The 13,542-nt window shown below is 41.1% G+C and overlaps 1 protein-coding gene across 2 annotated transcripts; it reads left to right on the forward strand.

Annotated features, from left to right (window-relative positions):
* Positions 1 to 1,050: 1,050 nt before the first annotated feature.
* On the forward strand, positions 1,051 to 12,249 carry MSMB (microseminoprotein beta). Of its 2 annotated transcripts, XM_054572358.1 has the most exons (5): positions 1,067 to 1,184; positions 6,876 to 6,961; positions 7,385 to 7,490; positions 8,570 to 8,675; positions 11,962 to 12,249. In XM_054572358.1, the coding sequence occupies exons 2-5, from the start codon at positions 6,902 to 6,904 to the stop codon at positions 12,089 to 12,091; spliced, it is 402 nt and encodes a 133-aa protein (XP_054428333.1). In that variant the 5' UTR covers positions 1,067 to 1,184; positions 6,876 to 6,901; the 3' UTR covers positions 12,092 to 12,249. The 2 variants fall into 2 exon arrangements, with proteins under 2 accessions (XP_054428334.1, XP_054428333.1); XM_054572359.1 differs by lacking the exon at positions 6,876 to 6,961 and having other exon boundaries at positions 1,051 to 1,184.
* The last annotated feature ends 1,293 nt before the right edge of the window (positions 12,250 to 13,542 follow it).

Raw genomic sequence — 13,542 nt, forward strand, 5'->3', positions numbered from 1 at the left:
AGTAAATTCTTTAAAGTGTGCTTTGTTCTTCAGAAGCTATAGCCAACTCATGCTGGAAAGGAAATTTACATTATTCACAGACCCTAACCCTATATCCTTAGGCACTGTTATGTTTACTGTGCTCTCCAGTTTAGTCATCTCTCTTGTTTAGCTAGTCTCCTCTCGGACCCATGTAAATCGTGTGTTCCTGCCATTTGTTTTCTTCAAAACATCCCCCATTGTCTGTGAACATTAACACACGGATGTAATGAGATAACCTGTGCATTCCTGTTACCTAGCCCCACTGATAACCTTTTCAATAAAAGCCTTTGAACAAAGGGACTTGGAGCCTCCCTACTAGAGGGATGTGCCACATCTCCTCTTCTGGCAAATAGAGAAGTGTTTGTGACGACTAGTGTTTATTCCCCTCATTAGTGACAACCCCAGGATGGGTTCTGCGGGATTCAGAGCCCTGCTCCCACCTCAGCTGGCCCTGGACTGTAACTCTCAGATCCAGGAGTGCGCGTGCTCCATCGCCCCCAGCAGATGCTGCACCCACCTGGGGTGAGTAGTGCTCCCCACAGTGGCATGCCCCTGTCTTGCGGACTTGCTACAATTCAAGAAGAGGTACACAAAGTTCAAGCTGTTTGAGCACATGTGACTTGTCAAGGGAGACAGGGCTGCAGAGTGCTTTCTTTTTCCACAGAGGGCATGTCTGTACTTTCACAATAGACCTTAGGAGTGCCCTGCGGGGCCTTCTGGGCTGACCCACTGAACTATTCTACTGTCTCTTTGAAGTCTAACTTTACCACCTGGCTGTGTGATTGGTGTCCCTGAGCTTCTGTTACTCTGTGAAATCAAATAAGATAGCCCATCGTGTGCCTAGTCATCTACCCAGCTTAGGGGGGAGGCACAGGAAAGGGGAGTTCTCTTCTCTGCTCTTTCATGTCAAGAGCAAATGCATATCAGGATTGGAAATGGCAAGAGTAAACATATACTTAGGGTGGAGACCTGATTACTGAATAACTCATAAATCTTGTGAAACCAGTTCCCTGTTGACAGTCAATCCTCTGTAAACACCAAGTATGTCCTTGGCACATTATCTTTCCTAATCATGCCAGATACGTGGTAGTCTTCTCCTATATAAATTTACTGTGACTTTCCCTGGATGTATATGCCTGTAAGGACTCTAACTCATCACAATGGTAGGTAACTGATTGTTTTATACATAAAGACCTCTAAACCAATAAATTATATACAGTATATTCCTTATTATAATGTGTTATGATGCGTGTTTCTACTGGATACAATTTAATGGTAAATGTGAGCCTAACTATGAATCTTCTAAAGATTACTTGCAATTCAATGTATAGAGTATAATGAGAGGTTGGGAGTTTGAGAAAACTCTTAATGAATTTAGTGCTATTTCTATTCTCTAACATCAAAGCTGTTGTTTCTTCCAGTAATTTCAGGATTCAATTAAGCTTTATGTGTCTCTAATTTTTGACTGATTTGTGGATTAAATATAATTTCAGAGCTATAACACTGCATCATTTTACAGATGAGAAACTGAGCCTGTGGTGAGGAAGAAGTAGTCACTATCCTGCGGGCAGTTGAAACAGGAACCCAGATGTCCCTCTCTCTAGGCCAGTGGCTCCCAAACCAGGCTGCACAGTGGAATCACCTAGGCATGTTTGATAAATACTGACAACTGACTGCCACACCAGACATCTGAATTAATTGGTCCATAGTGTGTCCTTGGGAACTGGGGGGGTTTTTAAAAGCTGCCAGGTGATGTTAATATTCAGCAAAATTTGAGAACCATCACCCTAGGCCCTTTTTTAGTGTATCATGTTGTAGTAAGAGAGAATTTTGCATCAAAGTCTATGAAAATTCATCTATTTTTCCTTTCTGTCTTTAATTCAAACTTGGTCTTTTGTAAAATATCCTTTGCTAATGCCAGTGAAAGAGGATGAGCTGGGCTGCTCTCGGGGTGCAGAGGAGCAGAGGGAGGAAGTGGCTGATGAACAGGAGTAGAAAAGTCGTCTCAGACCACACTTGAGAAACTGTCTCAAAAAGACAAAGCCAGGAGTAGTAGAAAAACAGTGGGGTGGGAGCCTCCTCTTCCGTTCAGGTCTCTCCTTCAGCCTCAGAGTAAACTTTGTAAGTTGCAGAGCTGGCAACATCCCTGCCCTGCATAGAACCCTTAAAGGCACCTGACTCCTGATCATGTAGGGAAGACCCAAGGAGCAGCAGCTTACCTAAACGGACACTATTTCTAGGCACTGCTTCACTTTAAGCCTGGCATGAAGCCACACCATCCAGAAAGTGCAACAAATACCTGCCTCACAGCTGTAGTGTCGCTATTCCTGCACGTTTCAGGTGCACTCATCTTTACTGAATGCTGCAAAGGAAGCAAAGAAAGGATGGAAGGGAGGTGGAGAAATAGCATAAGGGAACAGGAAAGGACTTTAGAGCTTTTCTACTCAGGTGGTCCTCAGCCCAGCAGCAGGGGCATCGCCTGGGAGCTTGCTAGAAATTCGGACCCTTTGAGTCCCACAAAAGCAGAATCTGCATTTTATTTTATAAGATTTCCCGGGGATTCACATACACATTAAAGCAGTACTGGTTTTGATTATGTTTCCTTGTGCTTCTCTACTGGGGGACTTGGTAAAGATGCAAAGGCCTTGGCCCTGTCTGTCTTCAATGAACTTGAGGTTTTATTTGTTATTAAGCCTGGGTTACTTTGATGCCCATCCAAGCAGGAGAATCTTTGTTTTTATAGGGGCAGAAACTGAAGCAGAGAGAGCAGGTGGGGGCCATGGAGGTTATATGTGAGATATGGTCAACTGGTTAATTTCAAAATTGGATACTTTTATCTATCTTGTCACCATGTTTGAACTCCATCCTTGAGTCATTCAATTACGTGCCTCTGCTGAGAGCAGCGGGAGATCTGGGAATTCTGCACCCTTCACTCACCCTGGGCTGCAGCCCTGGCTTGTGCACTTTGATGCCTCTGTTCTGTGTCTGGATAAAACAGGACCTCAAGATTCCTGTGATAACCAGCACTGCCCAGGAGCCCTCTTTCTGTATGAAGGGAACAGAAATTCTGTCAATAATGCTGGCTTTTAAATGTAATTTAATTTTGAGAAAAAAATTCAGGTTTCCACAATCATCTTAAGCTGAATATTGTGCAAAAGAATAAAATAAAGAGAGCAAGTGCAAACTCAAATTCTGATGGGTGCTAACTATATTGAGAGTTTCTTGCAGAAATTCATTTATTTTATTTTATTATTTTTTTTGGTTAAAAAACCAATGCTTGTCATTGGAGACAATTTAGAAAATAAAAGGAAAAGCCCAAAGAAAAATCCCACAGCTCAAAAATCACTTGTTAAAACTTGATACAAAAACTTTAATCTTTTTCTGAGCATTTCCCTCTATGTGGGTCTTCTTTACATTATAGAAATAACACCATGCAAATCTTTTTGTTACCTGCTTTATTTCACTTTGTCATAATAGTGATCATTTACATCATTTCATATTCTCTTGCCTCCTAAGTTTACCAGTTCTTTTTTTTTCTGAATCACCGTGTTCTCAGACAGCCCTGTTTTGGGGCATTTTGATTATTTCCAGTTCCTGCTACAGTGAGCATCCTTGAGAAGTCTATCTCCTTCTCTGTGCCATTCTTCTTAGGATCAAGTCTTACAAGTGAAAGAGGTGAAGGCAAATGTTGTAAACCATTTTAAGAATATGGATATACATGATCAGATTGTGCTCCATAAAGATTATTTCAACATAAACTATACTTGTGCAATTTACTTCCCAGATATGTCTCTATTTCCCACTGGGTATTAGAAATTAAATAATGATTTTTGTCATCACACTATGGTTCTATTTTGTTTACATACTTACATTTCTGGTCTCATCAGTAAAAAGTTGAACTTTTCCATGTGTTTGTTCATCATTTCTATTTGTGTATGTGAGTGAGGAATGCCACTTTATTTTCTTTGCCATTTTTGTACTAGGATATTTTTATTTTTCTCATTGATATACAGAAATTCTTTATGTGATAATGCTGTTCTCCAAATTTGGTAATTGTTTTTTAATTTTGTTTATGGGCTTATAACTTTTACATATTCAAAATTATTTCTTTTCTTTTTTATACTTAGAATAAGATAAATATTTACTTATATTTTCTGTGATTAATTAATGATCTTTAAATTTTTTTATTGATTCCAGAGAGAGGGGAAAGGAGGGAGAAAGAGAGGGAGAGAGACATCAATGTGAGAGAAGAACATTGATTAGTTGCCTCTTGCATACACCCTGACTGGGAACCAAACCTGCAGCCCAGGCATGTGCCCTGACTGGGAATTGAACCCCCGACCTTTAGATTTGTGGGACAATACCCAACCAACTGAGCCATACCAGCCAGGGCTAAAATTTTTAAATTATAGTTGACATACATTATTATATTAGTTTCAGGTGAATCTGTCACCATACAAAGTTAGTGCATGATCTAATTGTAAAATATATATATATATATATATATATATATATATATATATGAATGATTGATTATGCTACAGTTGTCCCTTTTTTATCTCCTCTTTCTTCCCCTCTGCCCTGCACCTACCCTCCCACCAGCATTCTACCCCCAACCTTTAGTTCATGTCCATGGGTCGAACATATAAGTTCTTTGGCTTCCCCATTTCCTATACTATTCTTAACATCCCCCTGTCTATTTTGTACTTACTATTTATGCTTCTTATTCCCTGTACCTTTTTCCCCATTCTCTCCCTTCCCCCTCCCCTCTAATCTCCAATTCTGTGATTCTGTTTCTGTTCTAGTTGTTTGCATAGTTTGTTTCTGTTTTTTTTTTCTTTTAAGTTCAGTTGTTGATAGTTGTGAGTTTGTTGTCATTTTACTGTTCATAGTTTTTGATCTTCGTTTTCTTAGATAAGTCCCTTTAACATTCTATATACTAAGGATTTGGTGATGATGAACTACTTTAACTTGACCTTATCTAGGGAGCACTTTATCTGCCCTTCCATTCTAATGATAGCTTCGCTGGATAGAGTAATCTTGGTTGTAGGTCCTTGTCTTTCATGAGTTTGAATACTTCTTTGTAGCCCCTTCTTGCCTGCAAGGTTTCTTTTGAGAAATCAAAGATAGTCTTATGGGAACTCCTTTGTAGGTAAGTGGCTCCTTTCCTCTTGTAGCTTTTAAGATTCTCTCCTTATCGTTAATCTTGGGTAATGTAATTATGATGTGCGTTGATGTGTGCTTCCTTGGGTCCAAATTCTTTGGGACTCTCTGAGCTTCCTGGATCTCCTGGAAGTCTATTTCCTTCATCAGATTGGGGAAGATCTCCTTCATTATTTTTTAAATAAGTTTTCAATTTCTTGCTCTTCCTTTTCTCCTTCTGGCACCCCTATGATTCGGATACTGGAACATTTAAAGTTGTCCCAGAGGTTCCTAAGATTCTCCTCACTTTTTTTGAATTCTTGTTTCTTCATTCTGTTCTGGTTGAATGCTTATTTCTTCTTTCTGCTCCAGATTGTTGATTTGAGTCCTGGTTTCCTTTCCTTTACTGTTGGTTCCGTGTATATTTTTCTTTATTTCACTTTGCATAGCCTTCACATTTTCCTTCATTTTGCAACCATACTCAACCATTTCTGTGAGCATCCAGATTACCACTGTTTTGAACTGTTCATCTGATAGGGTGGCTATCTCTTCATCGCTTAGTTCTATTTTTGGAGCTTTGATCTGTTCTTTCATTTGGGCCATATTTCTTTGTCTCAGCATGTCTGTTATGTTGGAAGGGGCGGAGCTTTAGCTACTCTCCAGGCTACGGCAACCCAGGTCGCTGGGTTGTGAGGTTGTATGTGGGAGAGGGGTCTGAGAGGGAACAATGCTGCTTGCTTGGCTCTCGGTGGGCTTTCAGTCACTTTCCCTGATACCCACTAGTAAATTGGGCCCTTCTAGTGCTGATTCCCCAGTGGGTGGGTTTGTGTACATTCTCGGACCCTGTGGGTCTCTCTAATGAACTCTCCTGTGAAGCTGGGAGTATCTCCCACTGCCACATCCCTCAGAGGATTTTAGAGCCAGAGGTTTTGAGGCTTTCTTTTCCTGCACTGGAACCCCGGGTTTTGCAGTCTGCCCTGCTCCACAGCTGTTCCTGCCAGTTTATCCACATGCAAATGTGGGACTGCCCTGTCTGCCAGGTGCCTTCGCACCCACCTGGTCCTCCAGCTGCTGCCTTGCATCGCATCCTGTCCAACCCAGCTGCCCATCTCTGCCCCTCCAGCTGGTCTGGATGAATATTTCTTATTTAACTCCTTGGTTGTTGGACTTCCATACAGTTTGATTTTCTGTCAGTTCCGGTTATTTTTTGTTTTCAAATTTCTTGTTGTCCTCCTTTGATTGTGCGAGGAGGCAAAGTGTGCCTACCTATGCCTCCATCTTGGCTGGAAGTCCTTTTATTGTAAAACCTTTAAGTCCTTTGAGAATTCATTTGCGGGAACTAAAGTAGAAAATTAACTGTTTCTTTTCAAAATAGCTCACCATTTGTTCTAATATTATTTACTGAATAATCATTCCCTAAAGATTTCAAAGACTAAGTTTATTTTATAGTAAACTTTTGTATGTATTTATAAACATATTTTCTGTAGTTTCTATGCTATTCCCTTTACTTCTCTTTCTATTCTTATATCAGTAATGCACTACTTCAGGTAGTATCAGTTCATAATTAATTTTAGACATCTTATAAAACACATACTTTCACCCCACCTTCTTCTTACAAGGTCCTGGAAATCCCCACATTAAAGTTTGTTTATTTAGTTTGCACATCTCAAAATGATGACAAAAACAACTTTATACTTTTCTTTGTCCTACAGATCCAGTATCAGCTAGATGAACTAATATGTTCATGCAGCCATCAACAATGCATTATCACCTGGAAAATGAAGTTCTCAGCCTCATGGTCTAAGAATTGCAACTAACTCAGCTCCATTAAGTCTCCTATTGTGTTTTCTTCATCTTTTTGTCAATGTTTTATTATCTTCCTGAAGCTCTCTTCCTCTCCCTCATTTCTGTCCTTTAAATTATACATACTCTGCAAAGAGGCTAAAAAATCAACTATCTGCAAGACTTCCCCGAACCTCCTCTGTAATAAAATAGCACACTATCATTATTTTTATTGGCCTTTGACTCACATTTATCTCTTTTTTCAGTTTATTTTAGTAACTTGGGTAGGTCTTGTTCCTTTTTTTGATTTCTTGATGGTAGAGGCTCCAGCTTTATACCACCTGCCAGAGCCCAGCTGGGGTCACCCTACAGGACACTCAGTCAATGATTTCCATCTGAATTCATTTGTTTTCCTTCCTGACCTTTCTTTACATTACAGAATGCTCTTCTGGGCACCTTCATCATTTTGGCGAACTTTGTGACTTTATGCAATGCTCAGTGCTATGTTATACCTAATACAAACAACCCAGGTGATTTATTTAATGGTAAGTCATGACTTTTCAACTTTATTATTTTACTGCAGCATGTTAGATGTAATCTGTTGGCAGATGAAGGCCTTTAAATTTGCATGAGAAAGAGGGTTAGGGCAGATATCAGATGGCATGAAATGAGAGGCTTCAATTTGCCATTTATATAAGACAATAGTTCTCAACACCAGGTGTATGAGAAGTGCTGGGAGAGCTTTTGAAAACTATCAATGCTCAGTGCCATCCAAGACCACATAAATCAGAATCTCTGGTATAGGTGCTGCACATTTAAAAACTTCTTGATTGACCCCCTCCATGCAGGTGAAGAACTGTCGATTATTCCATAGCAGTACTTCTCAAACTTCAAGGTTCATGTAAACCCTCTGAGAATCTTGTTAAACTAAAGTTTCTGATTGTGTGGGCGTGGAATGAGAATGTGAATTTGTATGTCCAACCCAGCCTCAGGTAGTGCTGAGAGTAGTTCTTAAAGCACACTTGAACCACCAAAAATTAAGGCAGCAGTTGTCATCCTTGGCTGAATATTTGAATCGTTTGGGGAGATTTCTAAAAATATGGCAGCCTGGTGCCCATGCCCAGAGATTCTGATTTTACTGTTCTGGGGTGGGATTCAGGTATAGATTTTTTTTTTTAAATATCCAAGATGCTTTACATGTGCATTTATGGTTGAGAAGCAAAGCAAAGGGAGGTAGAAAAATGAGACATTTATCCAGAGATAATCCAACAGAAAAAAAACAGAAAACAAAAAACTTAGCCCCAAGTACCTCTAGGATCTTAATAGCTATCTGATTAAAGAGGAAGGCCTTTTTTTGTTTCCTTGTAATATCTGTACTGAAATAAAATCTGGAAGGATTTAAGCTTGCTGTAAGAAAACATGATCAGTGGCAGGAACTGAACAGTACTGAAATTTAGCTGGGGGTGAATATAGAAGCACTTTACATAGGTGCCCTTAAAGACAATTAGATTTTTCCCTCTCTGGGAGGGATACAGATAACAGGGACTGGCCCCATGTCCTACAAGAGTTGTTCTAGTTGTGTGACTTGGGGACACCACTTATGATGCCACATGTATTATTTTAGAATGCAAGGACCTCAGTGGAGTCACTCACCCACTGAACTCAAAGTGGAAGACTAAGGACTGTGTGGAGTGTTCTTGTGGCCAAGATGGAATTAACTGCTGCAACATGTAAGTCTCAAGCCAGCAGCACTAAGAAGGGGTGCAGCTGCTGTTGGGTTGCTTTCTGAGATACAGATGCTCCCTCTTTCAAAAACCCATCCTGAAGGGGGTTAGTTTTCAGTGCTATTTCTTTTTTTAGTTGTAGTAAAATATACATAACAAAATTTAGCATTTTATCCATTTTTAAGTGTGAAATTCAGTGGCATTAAGTACATTCACAACTTATTTATTTATTTATTTATTTTCCTCACCCGAGGACATTTTTTTCATTGCTTTTAGAAAGAGAGAGAGAGGGAGGGAGGGAGGGAAGGAGGGAGAGAGAGAGGGAGAAAGAAACATCAATGTGTGAGAGAAAAATCAGTCAACTGCCTCTGGTTTGCACTAAATTGGCAACCTAGGTATAGGCTCTCTCCAGGAATTGAACCCATGACCTTTTGGTCTATGGTACAACTCTCCAACCAACTGAGCCACACCAGCCAGGGCAAGTACTTTCACATTTTTGTGCAACCACCTCCACCATTCATCATCAGAATTTTTCAGCTTCCTAAACTGAAACTCCCCACCCAATAAGTAACTCTCCATTCCCTCCTCTCCTCAGTCCCTGGCAATCACCATTCTACTTTCTTTTTCTATGAATCTGACAACCTTAAGCAGAGTTGTACAGTATTTGTCCTTTTGTGACTGGCTTATTTCAGTATAATGTCCTCAAAGGTCATTCATGTTGTAGCATGCCTCAGAATTTCCTTCCTTTTTAAGGTTGAGGAATGTTCCATTGTATACATATATACCACATTTTATTTATTCATTCAACTGTTTTGATAGACATTTGAGTTGCTTTCACCTCAGTCATATTTAAGTTGTTTTGAAACTTGATAGATATATTTCTTATTAAATACTTATATCCAGGTGGGTTGCAAAGATAGGAAATGATACCCAGTGGTCTGAAGCTATTCTAGAATTTAGCTGGTTTTACTTCAGCCTTGGCCTGTGGTGATTTGCAAGAACAGGAGTGGGTCTGCACACAGGCAGAGGGAATGGGTGTGAGGTGTAAAGGATACTCTGTAGTGTTCTTTGTACTCTAAACCCTAGTTTTTTTAACTGCTTAAGTTTAATTTGTATCGGCCCAAAGATTGTGCAGATGTTCTCTTCTGGCTAGACCAAAGGTCTAGCACTAGCGCCAACAGAATAGAGAGTACCTCCAATGTCATTCTTAATTGCTCTGTTTCCTCAGCAGCCACATCCATACAGCTACTCCACTCCTGTGACACCTTGCAAAATCCATTTGCTGTGTTCGCTTTAGTCTTGGCCTATAGTGTTTTGCAAGAATAGGAGCGGCTTTGATGAAAGAAGCATTAGTATCAAGTAGTGTTTCCCAAACTTGCCTGATCACTGGCTCATCTGGGAAACCTGATGAAATACAGATTCCTGGGGCCTACCCCAGAACCTACTGAATGAGAAGGTATAGGGGCCTAAGGAATCTGAATTGTAACAAGTACCTTGGAGAGTCTTATGATACCACCAGTGAGTAGAGGAGCAAGGACTTGACTTAAATTAGACATCTGAGTGTCCAAAATGTTCCAAACATGTTTAATTGAGCACACCCCATGCTAAACACTTAATAGAACAAAAGGGATATCAGATCAGGAGGCTTTCTGGCTGGCTGCTCGAAACAGGTTCCCAGGTATTGTCTCATTTGGGTCACTGCATATCACAGCTGAATCTTGATCTTGTAGCTCCAAAACTTTGACATTGTCTTTGTGTCAAGTGTCAATGTGACTCTGTAGTGTGATTGTATCTGTGAAGTTAAGGGCTAGTGAGCCATTCCTCCCTAACATTGTAGCACACCTACCTCCAAAGTGGCCAAACCATCCCTGCCACATGGATTTGACACCCTCCACCACCGTCAGTACTGCATCACTACAGCCCTGTCAATACAGCTCTCTGCTAGGGTTCCTATGAACCTAGTGCAGAAAAAAGTGAAGTGGGAAGAGCCTTGATGCTGGAGTCAGAGTAATGAAATCTGAATCTCCATTCCCTTGTATACCTCCTGTGTAATGATGGATCCATTTCTTAATCTCTCTGAGCCTCGGTTTCCTCACAGCGAAATAGGGATGATCAGGTTTATGTGAGAGTTAAATGATATTTTGCATAAAAATTTATTAACTCAACATATATTAATGTCTTCTCTATGCCAGTCTGCATCCCTTGAGCTTGGGAGAGTAATTAACAGCTAGTTGGAACTCAAAGGCCCCTTCCTTCTTTCTACGTGCTTGTCTCATTTAGCACACTGCTCTACAGAGAGGAAGTGTGTACATTTCTCTCCACTGTTCAAAGCCAACTCCTTTTCCCTGTAGTTGCACTGCAACTTACCAAGTTTTTTTCATGATTTTTTTTTCTTTTTGCTATAGCAAAAGACAGCTTTTGATAAAAATTTTCTCTGGGATAATTGTTTTGACCTATTGCACTCTCAAGGGGACACTGTCCAGATCTCAAGCTACCCAGTGGCCTCCCCACTGCCAAGGCCCTCCACCTCAGGCGCCCTGGAAAAACCTATTCCTAGTTCTTATTTTGGTTTCCAGATTCCCCTTTGGGAGGAGGGCTGAACTGTCCTCTTTTGTTGAAATAAGTCCATGGTCATCTTTTGGAAAGAAATATTCTTACCTAGGGCCCTGGTGATGACTGCATTTATGTACACTTTGGGCAGGGACAATTTAAATCTGAGATTTAGGAGTGGGTTCCAAGAGAGTGATGAGCCTTAACATTGGGTGTATCCTTGAATATGTGGGTAGACTTTCATGGAGAGATGGTCCCCAGTTTTTATCATCTTCTTTCTGGGTTCCATGATCCTGGCCTGCAGTAACACTGTTCCTGTTGGCCAGCCAGTTCCTACTCTAATAGTTCTTCATTAGAATGGGACAACCACTCCTTTTACACAATCAAGCAGCTGGCTACTTCCTGAGCAGGGAAGACAAGAAGAGTCACACTAGAACAAGCTGCCTGGCCCCAAAGTAGCCCAGACCTGCATTTGGGCCTCTCAGAACTTCTGTCCTGTGCATGCAGGATGCAACTTAAGAACAATGTCAGGGTGGTCTGTGTGTTCATAGGCCAGGTTCTATGTGTTCAAACCCGGGTTCCTGAAGACAGCACTTTGGGGTTGCAAGCCAAGGAGTGACAGCAAATTGGTGACGGGCATTCTAGAGAGCTGGAGTGTGGGCTGCTATAGGCACAGATCTGGCCCTGAGGAGGCTGGCCATCCTATCCCTTCTAACAGGCCTTGCTCTTGTCTCAATGACAGTGTTGCCGTACCTGCAAGTTATGACACAAGCAAGTGCCGGAAAATCTTCAACAAGGACACCTGCAGTTTTACAGTGGTGGAACGGAAGAATCCAGGAAAAACTTGTTTTGTTGGTGGATGGGTGATGTAATGTACTTCTAGTGGGCCCAGGGCTCCCACCAGAAGGGGCCCAGGACCTGCCAGGCCAGACCTCATTCTCATGTGGCCTCTATGAGCCTATAATTGTGTAATCTTATCTACCAGTAAAAAAATAAAATACAAATAAAAAAAATTGAGCAGACACTTGAATATGTGTATACTTGTGATTTCTAAATTACGTGTGCATTGATTTCAGACACATTATAAAACATGCAAACATTTAAAGGAAGGAAAAAATTAATATGAATAAAAGTTATAGTTTTCCTACACTCCAGTAAATCATTGTACATCTCCTACTCAGGCACTGCTGCTTCTGTTGCTTCTGATATATCTGCACTCTGCTGCCCTGCTGTTCCACTATCTGGGGAACAATTCAAAAAATAAATGTGTCTTCAAAATGAAATCAGATCTCTTATTTGAGTTTTTCATATTTATCTTTCCTTCCTGTTCTTCAGAGAGTGTCCTCTGTGCTGCGTTCCTCACATACCTCTGTGTTTGCCTGAGGTTAGAGCAGGTTAAATAGAGCAGTACAGCCTGGAAGAAGTAGCTCCGAGACCACAGGCAGACAGATGGGGTATTGAAAGGCCAGGGGCTTTGGCTTGGGGGAATGGCTTGAGTGTCAGGCTCCAGTGTCAGTCCTTTCTTACTGCATACAGAAGACCCCAACACTTAGGGATTTAAAATAGTAACAATGTTTATCATCTCCTGCTTTTGTGTTAAAGAACATTTGTTCACTCAACAGATCTATACTAAGTGCCTGGGCCAGGCAGTGCTGTGGGGCTATGGATACAGCAATGAGACAGAGAGACCAGGTGTCTGCTCTCCTGGGGCTTGGAGTCTGTTGTGTACGTACATGACAGATCAAAAATGACAAGGAGTCCTCTGTTGAACAATCTGTGAGCAATTGGTTAAAGAGCTTTATGTCTCTCTGCCCCCTAACTATTCAAACATGCTACTGAACTAGTTGAGCAATCCTAGGTAGGCCCCTTAGTTTTGGGGGAATCACCCTAAGATAATAAAAAAGTGCTTTGGTCACTGTTAGTGTATCTGCATCTGAGTTGAAAAGGGAATGGGGCATGGGTGAGTTAAGGGTATGATGCAGCCTGGGCTCCCTGGTCTTGTGGCAGTGCTTAGGGTGATCACTTCTTTATGGGGCTTCTGTGGACATTCCCTACTTCTCCCTTTTCTCCACAGCTCTCCTTTCACTTACAAACTATGACTATGCTTTCTTCGATTCTGTATACGAATCTACATTTCCTCTTGCTTTCAGCTGAGACTGCCTTGTCCCTTGTAGGAGTCACTCTTGGGTGGGATCCATAAAACCCTATCATGATCATCTCCTTTGTAAATCCCTTATCTTTCTGTGAAAGGTGGGGCTCAGTTAGTACCGAGTACTGGGGACCTCTGTCAAAACAGAGACAGAAAGATTCCTATTTTAACATC

The sequence above is a fragment of the Pteronotus mesoamericanus genome, unplaced genomic scaffold, assembly GCF_021234165.1.
Source record: "Pteronotus mesoamericanus isolate MK-2021 breed Mesoamerican mustached bat unplaced genomic scaffold, CSHL_Meso_final contig_230, whole genome shotgun sequence".
NCBI lineage: Eukaryota > Metazoa > Chordata > Mammalia > Chiroptera > Mormoopidae > Pteronotus > Pteronotus mesoamericanus.